At 45.7% G+C, this 22,019-nt stretch overlaps 1 protein-coding gene across 1 annotated transcript in view; it reads right to left on the bottom strand.

Moving 5' to 3' along the window:
- The window catches only part of trib1 (tribbles pseudokinase 1), a 45,360-nt gene extending 26,559 nt beyond the window's left edge, over positions 1-18,801 (bottom strand). Inside the window, exons 1-2 of the mRNA XM_071374396.1 lie at positions 18,020-18,801; positions 15,020-15,312 (exon numbers count right to left, since the gene is read on the bottom strand). Coding sequence (XP_071230497.1) covers positions 15,020-15,312; positions 18,020-18,328 — 602 coding nt within the window. The 5' untranslated portion in view covers positions 18,329-18,801. The remainder of the gene's footprint in view (positions 1-15,019; positions 15,313-18,019) is intronic.
- Positions 18,802-22,019: the final 3,218 nt, after the last annotated feature.

Raw genomic sequence — 22,019 nt, forward strand, 5'->3', positions numbered from 1 at the left:
AGATGTTGGAACATTGCTGCTATAACAGCCTCCACTCTTCTGGGAAGGCTTTCCACTAGATGATGGAACATTGCTGCTATAACAGCCTCCACTCTTCTGGGAAGTCTTTCCACTAGATGATGGAACATTGCTGCTATAACAGCCTCCACTCTTCTGGGAAGGCTTTCCACGAGATGATGGAACATTGCTGCTATAACAGCCTCCACTCTTCTGGGAAGGCTTTCCACGAGATGATGGAACATTGCTGCTATAACAGCCTCCACTCTTCTGGGAAGGCTTTCCACTAGATGTTGGAACATTGCTGCTATAACAGCCTCCACTCTTCTGGGAAGACTTTCCACTAGATGTTGGAACATTGCTGCTATAACAGCCTCCACTCTTCAGGGAAGGCTTTCCACTAGATGATGGAACATTGCTGCTATAACAGCCTCCACTCTTCTGGGAAGGCTTTCCACTAGATGTTGGAACATTGCTGCTATAACAGCCTCCACTCTTCTGGGAAGGCTTTCCACTAGATGATGGAACATTGCTGCTATAACAGCCTCCACTCTTCTGGGAAAGCTTTCCACTAGATGATGGAACATTGCTGCTATAACAGCCTCCACTCTTCTGGGAAGGCTTTCCACGAGATGATGGAACATTGCTGCTATAACAGCCTCCACTCTTCTGGGAAGGCTTTCCACGAGATGATGGAACATTGCTGCTATAACAGCCTCCACTCTTCTGGGAAGGCTTTCCACTAGATGTTGGAACATTGCTGCTATAACAGCCTCCACTCTTCTGGGAAGGCTTTCCACTAGATGTTGGAACATTGCTGCTATAACAGCCTCCACTCTTCTGGGAAGGCTTTCCACTAGATGTTGGAACATTGCTGCTATAACAGCCTCCACTCTTCTGGGAAGGATTTCCACTAGATGATGGAACATTGCTGCTATAACAGCCTCCACTCTTCTGGGAAGGCTTTCCACTAGATGATGGAACATTGCTGCTATAACAGCCTCCACTCTTCTGGGAAGGCTTTCCACGAGATGATGGAACATTGCTGCTATAACAGCCTCCACTCTTCTGGGAAGGCTTTCCACTAGATGTTGGAACATTGCTGCTATAACAGCCTCCACTCTTCTGGGAAGGCCTTCCACTAGATGTTGGAACATTGCTGCTATAACAGCCTCCACTCTTCTGGGAACGCTTTCCACTAGATGTTGGAACATTGCTGCTGTAACAGCCTCCACTCTTCTGGGAAGGCTTTCCACTAGATGTTGGAACATTGCTGTTATAACAGCCTCCACTCTTCTGGGAAGGCTTTCCACTAGATGATGGAACATTGCTGCTATAACAGCCTCCACTCTTCTGGGAAGGCTTTCCACTAGATGATGGAACATTGCTGCTATAACAGCCTCCACTCTTCTGGGAAGGCTTTCCACTAGATGTTGGAACATTGCTGCTATAACAGCCTCCACTCTTCTGGGAAGGCTTTCCACTAGATGATGGAACATTGCTGCTATAACAGCCTCCACTCTTCTGGGAAGGCTTTCCACTAGATGTTGGAACATTGCTGCTATAACAGCCTCCACTCTTCTGGGAAGGCTTTCCAATAGATGTTGGAACATTGCTGCTATAACAGCCTCCACTCTTCTGGGAAGACTTTCCACTAGATGTTGGAACATTGCTGCTATAACAGCCTCCACTCTTCAGGGAAGGCTTTCCACTAGATGATGGAACATTGCTGCTATAACAGCCTCCACTCTTCTGGGAAGGCTTTCCACTAGAAGTTGGAACATTGCTGCTATAACAGCCTCCACTCTTCTGGGAAGGCTTTCCACTAGATGATGGAACATTGCTGCTATAACAGCCTCCACTCTTCTGGGAAGGCTTTCCACTAGATGATGGAACATTGCTGCTATAACAGCCTCCACTCTTCTGGGAAGGCTTTCCACGAGATGATGGAACATTGCTGCTATAACAGCCTCCACTCGTCTGGGAAGGCTTTCCACGAGATGATGGAACATTGCTGCTATAACAGCCTCCACTCTTCTGGGAAGGCTTTCCACTAGATGTTGGAACATTGCTGCTATAACAGCCTCCACTCTTCTGGGAAGGCTTTCCACTAGATTTTGGAACATTGCTGCTATAACAGCCTCCACTCTTCTGGGAAGGCTTTCCACTAGATGTTGGAACATTGCTGCTATAACAGCCTCCACTCTTCTGGGAAGGATTTCCACTAGATGATGGAACATTGCTGCTATAACAGCCTCCACTCTTCTGGGAAGGCTTTCCACTAGATGGTGGAACATTGCTGCTATAACAGCCTCCACTCTTCTGGGAAGGCTTTCCACTAGATGATGGAACATTGCTGCTATAACAGCCTCCACTCTTCTGGGAAGGCTTTCCACTAGATGATGGAACATTGCTGCTATAACAGCCTCCACTCTTCTGGGAAGGCTTTCCACTAGATGATGGAACATTGCTGCTATAACAGCCTCCACTCTTCTGGGAAGGCTTTCCACTAGATGATGGAACATTGCTGCTATAACAGCCTCCACTCTTCTGGGAAGGCTTTCCACTAGATGATGGAACATTGCTGCTATAACAGCCTCCACTCTTCTGGGAAGGCTTTCCACGAGATGATGGAACATTGCTGCTATAACAGCCTCCACTCTTCTGGGAAGGCTTTCCACGAGATGATGGAACATTGCTGCTATAACAGCCTCCACTCTTCTGGGAAGGCTTTCCACTAGATGTTGGAACATTGCTGCTATAACAGCCTCCACTCTTCTGGGAAGGCCTTCCACTAGATGTTGGAACATTGCTGCTATAACAGCCTCCACTCTTCTGGGAAGGCTTTCCACTAGATGTTGGAACATTGCTGCTATAACAGCCTCCACTCTTCTGGGAAGGCTTTCCACTAGATGTTGGAACATTGCTGTTATAACAGCCTCCACTCTTCTGGGAAGGCTTTCCACTAGATGTTGGAACATTGCTGCTATAACAGCCTCCACTCTTCTGGGAAGGCTTTCCACTAGATGTTTGAACATTGCTGCTATAACAGCCTCCACTCTTCTGGGAAGGCTTTCCACTAGATGTTGGAACATTGCTGCTGTAACAGCCTCCACTCTTCTGGGAAGGCTTTCCACTAGATGTTGGAACATTGCTGTTGTAACAGCCTCCACTCTTCTGGGAAGGCTTTCCACTAGATGTTGGAACATTGCTGTTATAACAGCCTCCACTCTTCTGGGAAGGCTTTCCACTAGATGATGGAACATTGCTGCTATAACAGCCTCCACTCTTCTGGGAAGGCTTTCCACTAGATGATGGAACATTGCTGCTATAACAGCCTCCACTCTTCTGGGAAGGCTTTCCACTAGATGATGGAACATTGCTGCTATAACAGCCTCCACTCTTCTGGGAAGGCTTTCCACTAGATGTTGGAACATTGCTGCTATAACAGCCTCCACTCTTCTGGGAAGGCTTTCCACTAGATGATGGAACATTGCTGCTATAACAGCCTCCACATTTCTGGGAAGGCTTTCCACTAGATGATGGAACATTGCTGCTATAACAGCCTCCACTCTTCTGGGAAGGCTTTCCACTAGATGATGGAACATTGCTGCTATAACAGCCTCCACTCTTCTGGGAAGGCTTTCCACTAGATGTTGGAACATTGCTGCTATAACAGCCTCCACTCTTCTGGGAAGGCTTTCCACTAGATGATGGAACATTGCTGCTATAACAGCCTCCACTCTTCTGGGAAGGCTTTCCACTAGATGATGGAACATTGCTGCTATAACAGCCTCCACTCTTCTGGGAAGGCTTTCCAATAGATGTTGGAACATTGCTGCTATAACAGCCTCCACTCTTCTGGGAAGGCTTTCCACTAGATGTTGGAACATTGCTGCTATAACAGCCTCCACTCTTCAGGGAAGGCTTTCCACTAGATGATGGAACATTGCTGCTATAACAGCCTCCACTCTTCTGGGAAGGCTTTCCACTAGATGTTGGAACATTGCTGCTGTAACAGCCTCCACTCTTCTGGGAAGGCTTTCCACTAGATGATGGAACTTTGCTGCTATAACAGCCTCCACTCTTCTGGGAAGGCTTTCCACTAGATGTTGGAACATTGCTGCTATAACAGCCTCCACTCTTCTGGGAAGGCTTTCCACTAGATGTTGGAACATTGCTACTGTAACAGCCTCCACTCTTCTGGGAAGGTTTTCCACTAGATGTTGGAACATTGCTGCTATAACAGCCTCCACTCTTCTGGGAAGGCTTTCCACTAGATGATGGAACATTGCTGTTATAACAGCCTCCAGTCTTCTGGGAAGGCTTTCCACTAGATGCTGGAACTTTGCTGCTTTAACAGCCTCCCCTCTTCTGGGAAGGCTTTCCACTAGATGTTGGAACATTGCTGCTGTAACAGCCTCCACTCTTCTGGGAAGGCTTTCCACTAGATGTTGGAACATTGCTGTTATAACAGCCTCCACTCTTCTGGGAAGGCTTTCCAATAGATGTTGGAACATTGCTGTTATAACAGCCTCCACTCTTCTGGGAAGGCTTTCCACTAGATGATGGAACATTGCTGCGATAACAGCCTCCACTCTTCTGGGAAGGCTTTCCACTAGATGATGGAACATTGCTGCTATAACAGCCTCCACTCTTCTGGGAAGGCTTTCCACTAGATGATGGAACATTGCTGCTATAACAGCCTCCACTCTTCTGGGAAGGATTTCCACTAGATTATGGAACTTTGCTGCTATAACAGCCTCCACTCTTCTGGGAAGGCTTTCCACTAGATGATGGAACATTGCTGCTATAACAGCCTCCACTCTTCTGGGAAGGCTTTCCAATAGATGTTGGAACATTGCTGCTATAACAGCCTCCACTCTTCTGGGAAGGCTTTCCACTAGATGTTGGAACATTGCTGCTATAACAGCCTCCACTCTTCAGGTAAGGCTTTCCACTAGATGATGGAACATTGCTGCTATAACAGCCTCCACTCTTCTGGGAAGGCTTTCCACTAGATGTTGGAACATTGCTGCTGTAACAGCCTCCACTCTTCTGGGAAGGCTTTCCACTAGATGTTGGAACATTGCTGCTATAACAGCCTCCACTCTTCTGGGAAGGCTTTCCACTAGATGATGGAACATTGCTGTTATAACAGCCTCCACTCTTCTGGGAAGGCTTTCCAATAGATGTTGGAACATTGCTGCTATAACAGCCTCCACTCTTCTGGGAAGGCTTTCCACTAGATGATGGAACATTGCTGCTATAACAGCCTCCACTCTTCTGGGAAGGCTTTCCACTAGATGTTGGAACATTGCTGCTATAACAGCCTCCACTCTTCTGGGAAGGCTTTCCACTAGATGTTGGAACATTGCTGCTATAACAGCCTCCACTCTTCTGGGAAGGCTTTCCACTAGATGTTGGAACATTGCTGCTATAACAGCCTCCACTCTTCTTGGAAGGCTTTCCACTAGATGTTGGAACATTGCTGCTATAACAGCCTCCACTCTTCTGGGAAGGCTTTCCACTAGATGATGGAACATTGCTGCTATAACAGCCTCCACTCTTCTGGGAAGGCTTTCCACTAGATGATGGAACATTGCTGCTATAACAGCCTCCACTCTTCTGGGAAGGCTTTCCACTAGATGTTGGAACATTGCTGCTATAACAGCCTCCACTCTTCTGGGAAGGCTTTCCACTAGATGATGGAACATTGCTGCTATAACAGCCTCCACTCTTCTGGGAAGGCTTTCCACTAGATGTTGGAACATTGCTGCTATAACAGCCTCCACTCTTCTGGGAAGGCTTTCCACTAGATGATGGAACATTGCTGCTATAACAGCCTCCACTCTTCTGGGAAGGCTTTCCACTAGATGATGGAACATTGCTGCTATAACAGCCTCCACTCTTCTGGGAAGGCTTTCCAATAGATGTTGGAACATTGCTGCTATAACAGCCTCCACTCTTCTGGGAAGGCTTTCCACTAGATGTTGGAACATTGCTGCTATAACAGCCTCCACTCTTCAGGGAAGGCTTTTCACTAGATGATGGAACATTGCTGCTATAACAGCCTCCACTCTTCTGGGAAGGCTTTCCACTAGATGTTGGAACATTGCTGCTATAACAGCCTCCACTCTTCTGGGAAGGCTTTCCACTAGATGATGGAACATTGCTGCTATAACAGCCTCCACTCTTCTGGGAAGGCTTTCCACTAGATGTTGGAACATTGCTGCTATAACAGCCTCCACTCTTCTGGGAAGGCTTTCCACTAGATGATGGAACATTGCTGCTATAACAGCCTCCACTCTTCTGGGAAGGCTTTCCACTAGATGATGGAACATTGCTGCTATAACAGCCTCCACTCTTCTGGGAAGGCTTTCCAATAGATGTTGGAACATTGCTGCTATAACAGCCTCCACTCTTCTGGGAAGGCTTTCCACTAGATGTTGGAACATTGCTGCTATAACAGCCTCCACTCTTCAGGGAAGGCTTTTCACTAGATGATGGAACATTGCTGCTATAACAGCCTCCACTCTTCTGGGAAGGCTTTCCACTAGATGTTGGAACATTGCTGCTGTAACAGCCTCCACTCTTCTGGGAAGGCTTTCCACTAGATGATGGAACTTTGCTGCTATAACAGCCTCCACTCTTCTGGGAAGGCTTTCCACTAGATGTTGGAACATTGCTGCTATAACAGCCTCCACTCTTCTGGGAAGGCTTTCCACTAGATGTTGGAACATTGCTGCTGTAACAGCCTCCACTCTTCTGGGAAGGTTTTCCACTAGATGTTGGAACATTGCTGCTATAACAGCCTCCACTCTTCTGGGAAGGCTTTCCACTAGATGATGGAACATTGCTGTTATAACAGCCTCCAGTCTTCTGGGAAGGCTTTCCACTAGATGTTGGAACTTTGCTGCTTTAACAGCCTCCACTCTTCTGGGAAGGCTTTCCACTAGATGTTGGAACATTGCTGCTGTAACAGCCTCCACTCTTCTGGGAAGGCTTTCCACTAGATGTTGGAACATTGCTGTTATAACAGCCTCCACTCTTCTGGAAAGGCTTTCCAATAGATGTTGGAACATTGCTGTTATAACAGCCTCCACTCTTCTGGGAAGGCTTTCCACTAGATGATGGAACATTGCTGCTATAACAGCCTCCACTCTTCTGGGAAGGCTTTCCACTAGATGATGGAACATTGCTGCTATAACAGCCTCCACTCTTCTGGGAAGGCTTTCCACTAGATGATGGAACATTGCTGCTATAACAGCCTCCACTCTTCTGGGAAGGCTTTCCACTAGATGTTGGAACAATGCTGCTATAACAGCCTCCACTCTTCTGGGAAGGCTTTCCACTAGATGATGGAACTTTGCTGCTATAACAGCCTCCACTCTTCTGGGAAGGCTTTCCACTAGATGATGGAACTTTGCTGCTATAACAGCCTCCACTCTTCTGGGAAGGCTTTCCACTAGATGATGGAACATTGCTGCTATAACAGCCTCCACTCTTCTGGGAAGGCTTTCCAATAGATGTTGGAACATTGCTGCTATAACAGCCTCCACTCTTCTGGGAAGGCTTTCCACTAGATGTTGGAACATTGCTGCTATAACAGCCTCCACTCTTCAGGTAAGGCTTTCCACTAGATGATGGAACATTGCTGCTATAACAGCCTCCACTCTTCTGGGAAGGCTTTCCACTAGATGTTGGAACATTGCTGCTGTAACAGCCTCCACTCTTCTGGGAAGGCTTTCCACTAGATGTTGGAACATTGCTGCTATAACAGCCTCCACTCTTCTGGGAAGGCTTTCCACTAGATGATGGAACATTGCTGTTATAACAGCCTCCACTCTTCTGGGAAGGCTTTCCAATAGATGTTGGAACATTGCTGCTATAACAGCCTCCACTCTTCTGGGAAGGCTTTCCACTAGATGATGGACCATTGCTGCTATAACAGCCTCCACTCTTCTGGGAAGGCTTTCCACTAGATGATGGAACATTGCTGCTATAACAGCCTCCACTCTTCTGGGAAGGCTTTCCACTAGATGTTGGAACATTGCTGCTATAACAGCCTCCACTCTTCTGGGAAGGCTTTCCACTAGATGTTGGAACATTGCTGCTATAACAGCCTCCACTCTTCTGGGAAGGCTTTCCACTAGATGTTGGAACATTGCTGCTATAACAGCCTCCACTCTTCTGGGAAGGTTTTCCACTAGATGATGGAACATTGCTGCTATAACAGCCTCCACTCTTCTGGGAAGGCTTTCCACTAGATGATGGAGCATTGCTGCTATAACAGCCTCCACTCTTCTGGAAAGGCTTTCCACTAGATGATGGAACATTGCTGCTATAACAGCCTCCACTCTTCTGGGAAGGCTTTCCACTAGATGATGGAACATTGCTGCTATAACAGCCTCCACTCTTCTGGGAAGGCTTTCCACTAGATGATGGAACATTGCTGCTATAACAGCCTCCACTCTTCTGGGAAGGCTTTCCACTAGATGATGGAACATTGCTGCTATAACAGCCTCCACTCTTCTGGGAAGGCTTTCCACTAGATGATGGAACATTGCTGCTATAACAGCCTCCACTCTTCTGGGAAGGCTTTCCACGAGATGATGGAACATTGCTGCTATAACAGCCTCCACTCTTCTGGGAAGGCTTTCCACGAGATGATGGAACATTGCTGCTATAACAGCCTCCACTCTTCTGGGAAGGCTTTCCACTAGATGTTGGAACATTGCTGCTATAACAGCCTCCACTCTTCTGGGAAGGCCTTCCACTAGATGTTGGAACATTGCTGCTATAACAGCCTCCACTCTTCTGGGAATGCTTTAAACTAGATGTTGGAACATTGCTGTTATAACAGCCTCCACTCTTCTGGGAAGGCTTTCCACTAGATGTTGGAACATTGCTGTTATAACAGCCTCCACTCTTCTGGGAAGGCTTTCCACTAGATGTTGGAACATTGCTGCTATAACAGCCTCCACTCTTCTGGGAAGGCTTTCCACTAGATGTTGGAACATTGCTGCTATAACAGCCTCCACTCTTCTGGGAAGGCTTTCCACTAGATGTTGGAACATTGCTGCTGTAACAGCCTCCACTCTTCTGGGAAGGCTTTCCTTTAGATGTTGGAACATTGCTGTTATAACAGCCTCCACTCTTCTGGGAAGGCTTTCCACTAGATGTTGGAACATTGCTGTTATAACAGCCTCCACTCTTCTGGGAAGGCTTTCCACTAGATGTTGGAACATTGCTGTTATAACAGCCTCCACTCTTCTGGGAAGGCTTTCCACTAGATGATGGAACATTGCTGCTATAACAGCCTCCACTCTTCTGGGAAGGCTTTCCACTAGATGATGGAACATTGCTGCTATAACAGCCTCCACTCTTCTGGGAAGGCTTTCCACTAGATGATGGAACATTGCTGCTATAACAGCCTCCACTCTTCTGGGAAGGCTTTCCACTAGATGTTGGAACATTGCTGCTATAACAGCCTCCACTCTTCTGGGAAGGCTTTCCACTAGATGTTGGAACATTGCTGCTATAACAGCCTCCACTCTTCTGGGAAGGCTTTCCACTAGATGATGGAACATTGCTGCTATAACAGCCTCCACTCTTCTGGGAAGGCTTTCCACTAGATGTTGGAACATTGCTGCGATAACAGCCTCCACTCTTCTGGGAAGGCTTTCCACTAGATGTTGGAACATTGCTGCTATAACAGCCTCCACTCTTCAGGGAAGGCTTTCCACTAGATGATGGAACATTGCTGCTACAACAGCCTCCACTCTTCTGGGAAGGCTTTCCACTAGATGTTGGAACATTGCTGCTGTAACAGCCTCCACTCTTCTGGGAAGGCTTTCCACTAGATGTTGGAACATTGCTGCTATAACAGCCTCCACTCTTCTGGGAAGGCTTTCCACTAGATGATGGACCATTGCTGTTATAACAGCCTCCAGTCTTCTGGGAAGGCTTTCCACTAGATGTTGGAACATTGCTGCTGTAACAGCCTCCACTCTTCTGGGAAGGCTTTCCACTAGATGTTGGAACATTGCTGCTGTAACAGCCTCCACTCTTCTGGGACGGCTTTCCACTAGATGTTGGAACATTGCTGCTATAACAGCCTCCACTCTTCTGGGAAGGCTTTCCACTAGATGTTGGAACATTGCTGCTATAACATTCTCCACTCTTCTGGGACGGCTTTCCACTAGATGTTGGAACATTGCTGCTATAACAGCCTCCACTCTTCTGGGAAAGCGTTCCACTAGATGATGGAACATTGCTGTTACAACAGCCTCCACTCTTCTGGGAAGGCTTTCCACTAGATGTTGGAACATTGCTGCTATAACAGCCTCCACTCTTCTGGGAAGGCTTTCCACTAGATGTTGGAACATTGCTGCTATAACAGCCTCCACTCTTCTGGGAAGGCTTTCCACTAGATGTTGGAACATTGCTGCTGTAACAGCCTCCACACCTCTGGGAAGGCTTTCCACTAGATGTTGGAACATTGCTGCTATAACAGTCTCCACTCTTCTGGGAAGGCTTTCCACTAGATGTTGGAACATTGCTGCTATAACAGCCTCCACTCTTCTGGGAAGGCTTTCCACTAGATGTTGGAACATTGCTGCTATAACAGCCTCCACTCATCTGGGAAGGCTTTCCACTAGATGTTGGAACATTGCTGTTATAACAGCCTCCACTCTTCTGGGAAGGATTTCCACTAGATGTTGGAACATTGCTGCTATAACAGCTTCCACTCTTCTGGGAAGGCTTTCCACTAGATGTTGGAACATTGCTGCTATAACAGCCTCCACTCTTCTGGGAAGGCTTTCCACTAGATGTTGGAACATTGCTGCTATAACAGCCTCCACTCTTCTGGGAAGGCTTTCCACTAGATGTTGGAACATTGCTGTTATAACAGCCTCCACTCTTCTGGGAAGGCTTTCCACTAGATGTTGGAACATTGCTGCTATAACAGCCTCCACTCTTCTGGGAAGGCTTTCCACTAGATGTTGGAACATTGCCGCTATAACAGCCTCCACTCTTCTGGGAAGGCTTTCCACTAGATGTTGGAATATTGCTGCTATAACAGCCTCCACTCTTCTGGGAAGGCTTTCCCCTAGATGTTGGAACATTGCTGTTATAACAGCCTCCACTCTTCTGGGAAGGCTTTCCACTAGATGATGGAACATTGCTGTTACAACAGCCTCCACTCTTCTGGGAAGGCTTTCCACTAGATGTTGGAACAGTGCTGCTATAACAGCCTCCACTCTTCTGGGAAGGCTTTCCACTAGATGATGGAACATTGCTGTTATAACAGCCTACACTCTTCTGGGAAGGCTTTCCACTAGATGATGGAACATTGCTGTTATACCAGCCTCCACTCTTCTGGGAAGGCGTTCCACTAGATGATGGAACATTGCTGCTATAACAGCCTCCACTCTTCTGGGAAGGCTTTCCACTAGATGATGGAACATTGCTGCTATAACAGCCTCCACTCTTCTGGGAAGGCTTTCCACTAGATGTTGGAACATTGCTGCTATAACAGCCTCCACTCATCTGGGAAGGCTTTCCACTAGATGATGGAACATTGCTGCTATAACAGCCTCCACTCTTCTGGGAAGGCTTTCCACTAGATGTTGGAACATTGCTGCTATAACAGCCTCCACTCTTCTGGGAAGGCTTTCCATTAGATGTTGGAACATTGCTGCTATAACAGCCTCCACTCTTCTGGGAAGGCTTTCCAATAGATGTTGGAACATTGTTGCTATAACAGCCTCCACTCTTCTGGGAAGGCTTACCACTAGATGTTGGAACATTGCTGTTATAACAGCCTCCACTCTTCTGGGAAGGCTTTCCACTAGATGTTGGAACATTGCTGCTATAACAGTCTCCACTCTTCTGGGAAGGCTTTCCAATAGATGTTGGAACATTGCTGCTATAACAGCCTCCACTCATCTGGGAAGGCTTTCCACTAGATGTTGGAACATTGCTGCTATAACAGCCTCCACTCTTCTGGGAAGGCTTTCCACTAGATGTTGGAACATTGCTGCTATAACAGCCTCCACTCTTCTGGGAAGGCTTTCCACGAAATGTTGGAACATTGCTGCTATAACAGCCTCCACTCTTCTGGGAAGGCTTTCCACTAGATGTTGGAACATTGCTGCTATAACAGCCTCCACTCTTCTGGGAAGGCTTTCCACTAGATGATGGAACATTGCTGCTATAACAGCCTCCACTCTTCTGGGAAGGCTTTCCACTAGATGATGGAACATTGCTGTTATAACAGCCTACACTCTTCTGGGAAGGCTTTCCACTAGATGATGGAACATTGCTGTTATACCAGCCTCCACTCTTCTGGGAAGGCGTTCCACTAGATGATGGAACATTGCTGCTATAACAGCCTCCACTCTTCTGGGAAGGCTTTCCACTAGATGATGGAACATTGCTGCTATAACAGCCTCCACTCTTCTGGGAAGGCTTTCCACTAGATGTTGGAACATTAATGCTATAACAGCCTCCACTCATCTGGGAAGGCTTTCCACTAGATGATGGAACATTGCTGCTATAACAGCCTCCGCTCTTCTGGGAAGGCTTTCCACTAGATGTTGGAACATTGCTGCTATAACAGCCTCCACTCTTCTGGGAAGGCTTTCCATTAGATGTTGGAACATTGCTGCTATAACAGCCTCCACTCTTCTGGGAAGGCTTTCCACTAGATGTTGGAACATTGTTGCTATAACAGCCTCCACTCTTCTGGGAAGGCTTACCACTAGATGTTGGAACATTGCTGTTATAACAGCCTCCACTCTTCTGGGAAGGCTTTCCACTAGATGTTGGAACATTGCTGCTATAACAGCCTCCACTCTTCTGGGAAGGCTTTCCAATAGATGTTGGAACATTGCTGCTATAACAGCCTCCACTCTTCTGGGAAGGCTTTCCACTAGATGTTGGAACATTGCTGCTATAACAGCCTCCACTCTTCTGGGAAGGCTTTCCACTAGATGTTGGAACATTGCTGCTATAACAGCCTCCACTCTTCTGGGAAGGCTTTCCACTAGATGTTGGAACATTGCTGCTATAACAGCCTCCACTCTTCTGGGAAGGCTTTCCACTAGATGTTGGAACATTGCTGCTATAACAGCCTCCACTCTTCTGGGAAGGCTTTCCACTAGATGTTGGAACATTGCTGCTATAACAGCCTCCACTCTTCTGGGAAGGCTTTCCACTAGATGTTGGAACATTGCTGCTATAACAGCCTCCACTCTTCTGGGAAGGCTTTCCACTAGATGTTGGAACATTGCTGCTATAACAGCCTCCACTCTTCTGGGAAGGCTTTCCACTAGATGTTGGAACATTGCTGCTATAACAGCCTCCACTCTTCTGGGAAGGCTTTCCACTAGATGATGGAACATTGCTGCTATAACAGCCTCCACTCTTCTGGGAAGGCTTTCCACTAGATGTTGGAACATTGCTGCGGGGACTTGCTTCCATTCAGCGTTATTGAGGTTGGGCACTGATGTTGGGCGATTAGGTCTGGCTCGCAGTCGGCGTTCCAATTCATCCAAGAGGTGTTCGATGGGGTTGGGGTCAGGGCTCTGTGCAGGCCAGTCAAGTTCTTCCACACCGATCTTGACAAACCATTTCTGTATAGACCTCGCTTTGTGCACGGAGGCATTGTCATGCTGAAACAGGAACGGGCCTTCCCCAAACTGTTGCCACGAAGTTGGAAGCACAGAATCGTCTAGAATGTCATTGTATACTGTAGCATTACGTTTTCCCTTCACTGGAGCTAAGGGGCTCGTCCCGAAGCATAAAACACAGCCCTAAATACTGTCCATATAGTCTACAGTACATGCACTAATGTGAAACATGGCATTTTAATGAAAATATCAATGTCGAATGAACGGTCTGTCGTCAGTGTTCGCCTAGGAGTACAATAACTACTGCGCACAGGGCTTGATATCACTGCGCACAGGGCTTGATATCACTGCGCCAGTTTAAGCACCACTTTCGCCTAATCCTGATTCGTCTAAATAATCAATGAAGAAAAGCCAAACCAGAAACTAGTGCTGATCACAATCATATAATTCTACATGAGTCTTGACAGATTCTCACTGTTTACATGGGAATCTGTCCACAAGAGATTACTACAATTATAAGACTTTCAAAAGCATGTACAACCCCTTATATTGCATCATTATCCCCTCCTCCTCCGCCCACCCTGTCTTGCTGCGTATACTGCGTGTCTCTACAAAAATGTCAATGACATCAATCTAGGGCCCTTTCACGTTACATAGCTGAGCTGAGCTGAGTCGAGCTGAGCTGAGTCGAGCTGAGCTGAGTCGAGCTGAGCTGAGTCGAGCTGAGCTGAGTCGAGCTGAGTCGAGCTGAGTCGAGCCGAGCTGAGCTGAGTCGAGTCGAGTCGAGCCGAGCTGAGCTGAGCTGAGTCGAGCTGAGTCGAGCCGAGCTGAGCTGAGCTGAGTCGAGTCGAGTCGAGTCGAGCCGAGCTGAGTCGAGCCGAGCTGAGCTGAGTCGAGTCGAGTCGAGCCGAGCTGAGCTGAGTCGAGCCGAGCTGAGCTGAGTCGAGCTGAGCTGACCCGAGCTGAGTCGAGCTGAGCTGACCCGAGCTGAGTCGAGTTGACCCGAGTTGAGTCGAGCTGACCCGAGCTGAGTCGAGCTGACCCGAGTTGAGTCGAGCTGACCCGAGCTGAGTCGAGCTGACCCGAGCTGAGTCGAGCTGAGCTGACCCGAGCTGAGTCGAGCTGAGCTGAGTCGAGCTGAGTCGAGCTGAGTCGAGCTGAGTCGAGCTGAGCCGAGCTGAGCTGAGCTGAGTCGAGTCGAGCTGACCCGAGCTGAGTCGAGCTGAGCCAAGCTGTGTTGTGCTGGCCTGGATACATATCCACCATAAGTGCTGAAACAGTGCAGTCAAAAGAAAGGCAATATCTGACCCAGCTTGGTACGGGTTGGGTTGACAGGATAGTGTGTGAAAACGGTACACGTGTCATCTCAAGTCTCTCTCTACCTTTTCCTGTCGGAGAAGACAAACTTGCGTAGCTTCAGGTCTCCTAATACGATGCCATGCTGGTGACAGTGTGTCACGGCCGACGCCACCTGGTGAAAGAGATGTGCCGCCCGCCCCTCGTCCAAACGCTTGCAGCTCTTAACGAAGGTGTGCATGTCCCCGTGGTCCTTCTCTAGGAAGACATATGCCCAGCGCTCCCCCAGGACAATGTCTCGGATACGGCGGATGTTCCTGTGGACCGGCAGGATGCGGTAGGCCCGGAGCTTCTCCTGGTACAGACCCATCTCAAACACCTGTGAGAACAGAGAGAGGGATCTATCAGGGTGGATTCAGATGTATCAGCTTAGAGTTTGGCCCCATTGGTGTGAGTCAATACGTATTATAATCGTCTAACAAATCCAATCCATTGAAAACAACTGATTTCTAATGTTAAGTGTTTAAACCTGAGGAGACACAGATGCAGGCTATCAGTGTGGGCTCAGCTTCTTTATGAGAGTTATGCCCCCAAGGGGTGGAGAAAGTGGATTTACACCAATGATAAAATGAGACTGTTATTTAATGTGTTAAAATTACGGGACGCAGGTCTCCTAAACTACACCTGGCTTTAACCTCATCTGAGATCAAGTCTTTATTTAAGCACCTGGAACAGGAGAACGACAGCTCTACATTTCCACTCCGATGTTGATCATATTTCAGCCATGGCCTAGTCTACTGACTTGAACACAAATGAGAGGACCGATGTTGATCATATTTCAGCCATGGCCTAGTCTACTGACTTGAACACAAATGAGAGGACCGATGTTGATCATATTTCAGCCATGGCCTAGTCTACTGACTTGAACACAAATGAGAGGACCGATGTTGATCATATTTCAGCCATGGCCTAGTCTACTGACTTGAACACAAATGAGAGGACCGATGTTGATCATATTTCAGCCATGGCCTAGTCTACTGACTTGAACACAAATGAGAGGACCGATGTTGATCATATTTCAGCCATGGCCTAGTCTACTGACTTGAACACAAATGAGAGGACCGATGTTGATCATATTTCAGCCATGGCCTAGTCTACTGACTTGAACACAAATGAGAGGACCGATGTTGATCATATTTCAGCCATGGCCTAGTCTACTGACTTGAACACAAATGAGAGGACCGATGTTGATCATATTTCAGCCATGGCCTAGTCTACTGACTTGAACACAAATGAGAGGACCGATGTTGATCATATTTCAGCCATGGCCTAGTCTACTGACTTGAACACAAATGAGAGGACCGATGTTGATCATATTTCAGCCATGGCCTAGTCTACTGACTTGAACACAAATGAGAGGACCGATGTTGATCATATTTCAGCCATGGCCTAGTCTACTGACTTGAACACAAATGAGAGGACCGATGTTGATCATATTTCAGCCATGGCCTAGTCTACTGACTTGAACACAAATGAGAGGACCGATGTTGATCATATTTCAGCCATGGCCTAGTCTACTGACTTGAACACAAATGAGAGGACCGATGTTGATCATATTTCAGCCATGGCCTAGTCTACTGACTTGAACACAAATGAGAGGACCGATGTTGATCATATTTCAGCCATGGCCTAGTCTACTGACTTGAACACAAATGAGAGGACCGATGTTGATCATATTTCAGCCATGGCCTAGTCTACTGACTTGAACACAAATGAGAGGACCGATGTTGATCATATTTCAGCCATGGCCTAGTCTACTGACTTGAACACAAATGAGAGGACCGATGTTGATCATATTTCAGCCATGGCCTAGTCTACTGACTTGAACACAAATGAGAGGACCGATGTTGATCATATTTCAGCCATGGCCTAGTCTACTGACTTGAACACAAATGAGAGGACCGATGTTGATCATATTTCAGCCATGGCCTAGTCTACTGACTTGAACACAAATGAGAGGACCGATGTTGATCATATTTCAGCCATGGCCTAGTCTACTGACTTGAACACAAATGAGAGGACCGATGTTGATCATATTTCAGCCATGGCCTAGTCTACTGACTTGAACACAAATGAGAGGACCGATGTTGATCATATTTCAGCCATGGCCTAGTCTACTGACTTGAACACAAATGAGAGGACCGATGTTGATCATATTTCAGCCATGGCCTAGTCTACTGACTTGAACACAAATGAGAGGACCGATGTTGATCATATTTCAGCCATGGCCTAGTCTACTGACTTGAACACAAATGAGAGGACCGATGTTGATCATATTTCAGCCATCTTATTATTAATCTATTACCTTATTATTCTGCTATTACCTTATTATTAGACTATTACCTTATTATTAGGCTATTACCTTATTATTAGGCTATTACCTTATTATTAGGCTATTACCTTATTATTAATCTATTACCTTATTATTAGGCTATTACCTTATTATTAATCTATTACCTTAATATTAATCTATTACCTTATTATTAGGCTATTACCTTAATATTAATCTATTACCTTATTATTCATCTATTACCTTATTATTAGGCTATTACCTTAATATTAATCTATTACCTTAATATTAATCTATTACCTTATTATTAATCTATTACCTTATTATTAATCTATTACCTTAATATTAATCTATTACCTTATTATTAGGCTATTACCTTAATATTAATCTATTACCTTAATATTAATCTATTACCTTATTATTAGGCTATTACCTTATTATTAGGCTATTACCTTATTATTACGTAATGCACAATAGGTGCACGAGGTATTGGATCATTGGCCACTCATCAAATCATTGGCTGAACATAATGGATAAATTAATGATTCCCGATTATTTAAATAGCCAACTGTCACATTAGTCTCAGTTAAAACATTGTATAATGACACCAAAGGGTTAATGAAGATCAGGATATGCATCATGTGAGGTTGGTGCTGTTGAGCAACACAGGACGTATCAGAAACAGTCATTCATTCAAAGGTATTGCACAATGAATGGGTATAGTCTTTGCGCTTACCTTGCACACCATCGCGTCTCCCGTATCAATGTTGAGTGCGCTGTGTATCCTGTCCCTGTCAGCCATATGTAGGAGCAGAAACTGGCCTATCCGAAACGGACCTTGATGGGTCGGGGAGCCGCTCAAGAGTACCGGGGAAACAGGGGACACCGGCGAGCTACCGAGGAGCCCCACGTCCCACATACACTCGATCAGCCTAGCGCATTTGGACACCGGCTCGTCACCTGCTGTTTCTGAGTCCACACGTTTCTGTCCGACTTTTCCACTGCGGATGCATTGGACCGGGTTGCTCCACTGAACGTTCATCATTCTAATACAGCGCGAGTTGTTATGATGAATTGTAAATGGTGCGTTCTATTGTTGCTAGCTTATGCGCACGAGCAGCTGCAGTCCTAATGGTTTTCATCCAATTGGCAAATCTAACTTCTCAGGCTAAATATATATTTGAATGCTGATCAGAATTTTGGGGGGGGGGGGTGGATCCTTCAAATATGACAAATTCCTTCCTTCATCCAGGTTCTGTGTCAAGCACTGTCTTCGGTTTTGGACGACATTCCCAGTCAGTCCACAAAATGTCTCCCAACGGTGCGTCTGGACTGGAGACAGATGTCCGGCGAGAGAGCGCTATACTTTTCGGTGTGAAATTCTCAGCGCCGTATCGAGTAGTGAGAGACTGTCTAGCTCAAGCAGAGAGAGAGAGAGATCTTACACAGCTCTGTTGATTGCAAAGCCCTTTGCTCAGTCAATCATTGCGCCGCCCTCCGCCCGGTTCAGCCTCTTGAAAAGCACTGCACCACCCCAGCGATGTAGCAATCCACACACGCACACAAGTAAAATAACCATGTTTGGTTCCGCCATCCGTGGTAAAAACATCAGACCAACAGGTGAATGGTTACGTATTGTTATGACATGCCAATAACAAACCATATGACGCAAATGCAATACTGTTTGATTCATCAAAAAAAGTGACCCCGGGACAATGATTAACTTTTTATTTCGACAGTTCTTGCTCTTCTGATAAACTCGGCACACTAACCTAGGCTACATTTCAGTGATGATATAACCCCTAATCATAATTTAATGTCAGTCATATCATGTGACAAGCCGCAAATAAACAGTGCATATGAACCAAATGGTCCTACTATGAACAGGGTTAATACTGCAGTAGGAGTTTTCCATAGTAGAAGCACTAGCATCATCTAAAGCGCTAGTATGTAGCAGCACAACGTGTTTTCCTTTTCCGGCATGTTAGTTTCCTTTTCGGGATGTTAGTTTCCTTTTCGGGCATGTTAGTTTCCTTTTCGTGCATGCTAGTTTCCTTTTCCGGCATGTTAGTTTCCTTTTCGGGATGTTAGTTTCCTTTTCGGGCATGTTAGTTTCCTTTTCGGGCATGTTAGTTTCCTTTTCGTGCATGCTAGTTTCCTTTTCCGGCATGTTAGTTTCCTTTTCGGGATGTTAGTTTCCTTTTCGGGCATGTTAGTTTCCTTTTCGGGCATGTTAGTTTCCTTTTCGTGCATGCTAGTTTCCTTTTCCGGCATGTTAGTTTCCTTTTCGTGCATGTTAGTTTCCTTTTCGTGCATGCTAGTTTCCTTTTCCGGCATGTTAGTTTCCTTTTCGGGATGTTAGTTTCCTTTTCGGGCATGTTAGTTTCCTTTTCGGGCATGTTAGTTTCCTTTTCGTGCATGCTAGTTTCCTTTTCCGGCATGTTAGTTTCCTTTTCGGGATGTTAGTTTCCTTTTCGGGCATGTTAGTTTCCTTTTCGGGCATGTTAGTTTCCTTTTCGGGCATGTTAGTTTCCTTTTCGGGCATGTTAGTTTCCTTTTCGGGCATGTTAGTTTCCTTTTCGGGATGTTAGTTTCCTTTTCGGGCATGTTAGTTTCCTTTTCCGGCATGTTAGTTTCCTTTTCGTGCATGTTAGTTTCCTTTTCGAGCATGTTAGTTTCCTTTTCGGGCATGTTAGTTTCCTTTTCAGGCATGTTAGTTTCCTTTTCGGGCATGTTAGTTTCCTTTTCGTGCATGCTAGTTTCCTTTTCGGGATGTTAGTTTCCTTTTCCGGCATGTTAGTTTCCTTTTCCGGCATGTTAGTTTCCTTTTCGGGCATGTTAGTTTCCTTTTCGTGCATGTTAGTTTCCTTTTCGGGCATGTTAGTTTCCTTTTCGTGCATGTTAGTTTCCTTTTCGTGCATGTTAGTTTCCTTTTCGGGCATGTTAGTTTCCTTTTCGGGCATGTTAGTTTCCTTTTCGGGATGTTAGTTTCCTTTTCGGGCATGTTAGTTTCCTTTTCGTGCATGTTAGTTTCCTTTTCGTGCATGTTAGTTTCCTTTTCGTGCATGTTAGTTTCCTTTTCGAGCATGTTAGTTTCCTTTTCGGGCATGTTAGTTTCCTTTTCAGGCATGTTAGTTTCCTTTTCGGGCATGTTAGTTTCCTTTTCGTGCATGCTAGTTTCCTTTTCGGGATGTTAGTTTCCTTTTCCGGCATGTTAGTTTCCTTTTCCGGCATGTTAGTTTCCTTTTCGGGCATGTTAGTTTCCTTTTCGTGCATGTTAGTTTCCTTTTCGTGCATGTTAGTTTCCTTTTCGTGCATGTTAGTTTCCTTTTCGTGCATGTTAGTTTCCTTTTCGAGCATGTTAGTTTCCTTTTCGGGCATGTTAGTTTCCTTTTCGGGCATGTTAGTTTCCTTTTCGGGCATGTTAGTTTCCTTTTCGGGCATGTTAGTTTCCTTTTCGGGCATGTTAGTTTCCTTTTCGAGCATGTTAGTTTCCTTTTCGTGCATGTTAGTTTCCTTTTCCGGCATGTTAGTTTCCTTTTCGGGATGTTAGTTTCCTTTTCGTGCATGTTAGTTTCCTTTTCGGGCATGTTAGTTTCCTTTTCCGGCATGTTAGTTTCCTTTTCCGGCATGTTAGTTTCCTTTTCGTGCATGTTAGTTTCCTTTTCGTGCATGTTAGTTTCCTTTTCGAGCATGTTAGTTTCCTTTTCGGGCATGTTAGTTTCCTTTTCGGGCTTGTTAGTTTCCTTTTCGTGCATGCTAGTTTCCTTTTCGGGATGTTAGTTTCCTTTTCGGGCATGTTAGTTTCCTTTTCGGGCATGTTAGTTTCCTTTTCGGGCATGTTAGTTTCCTTTTCCGGCATGTTAGTTTCCTTTTCGGGCATGTTAGTTTCCTTTTCGGGCATGTTAGTTTCCTTTTCGAGCATGTTAGTTTCCTTTTCGGGCATGTTAGTTTCCTTTTCGGGCATGTTAGTTTCCTTTTCGGGCATGTTAGTTTCCTTTTCGGGCTTGTTAGTTTCCTTTTCGGGCATGTTAGTTTCCTTTTCCGGCATGTTAGTTTCCTTTTCGGCATGTTAGTTTCCTTTTCGGGCATGTTAGTTTCCTTTTCGGGCATGTTAGTTTCCTTTTCGTACATGTTAGTTTCCTTTTCCGGCATGTTAGTTTCCTTTTCGGCATGTTAGTTTCCTTTTCCGGCATGTTAGTTTCCTTTTCCGGCATGTTAGTTTCCTTTTCGGCATGTTAGTTTCCTTTTCCGGCATGTTAGTTTCCTTTTCGTGCATGTTAGTTTCCTTTTCGGGCATGTTAGTTTCCTTTTCGGGCATGTTAGTTTCCTTTTCGGGCATGTTAGTTTCCTTTTCGGGCATGTTAGTTTCCTTTTCGGGCATGTTAGTTTCCTTTTCGGGCATGTTAGTTTCCTTTTCGTGCATGTTAGTTGTGTTCATGAATCTACCTCCATAAAGGTTGAGTGGTGGAAGAGTAGTCTATAGTCTGGCTCAAACATTCACATCAACTGCAGGCCTTCTTGTCGGTGGTGTAAAGTACTTAAGTAAAAATACTTTAAAATACTACTTTGTCTTTTTTTTGGGGGTTATCTACTATTTCTATTTTTTGACTACTTTTTTATTTTATTTTACTACATTCCTAAAGAAAATAATGCACTTTTACTCTATACATTTTCTTTGACACCCAAACAAACTCGTTACATTTTGAAAAGGAAAATAGTCCAATTGATGCATT

The sequence above is a fragment of the Salvelinus alpinus genome, chromosome 29, assembly GCF_045679555.1.
Source record: "Salvelinus alpinus chromosome 29, SLU_Salpinus.1, whole genome shotgun sequence".
Lineage (NCBI taxonomy): Eukaryota > Metazoa > Chordata > Actinopteri > Salmoniformes > Salmonidae > Salvelinus > Salvelinus alpinus.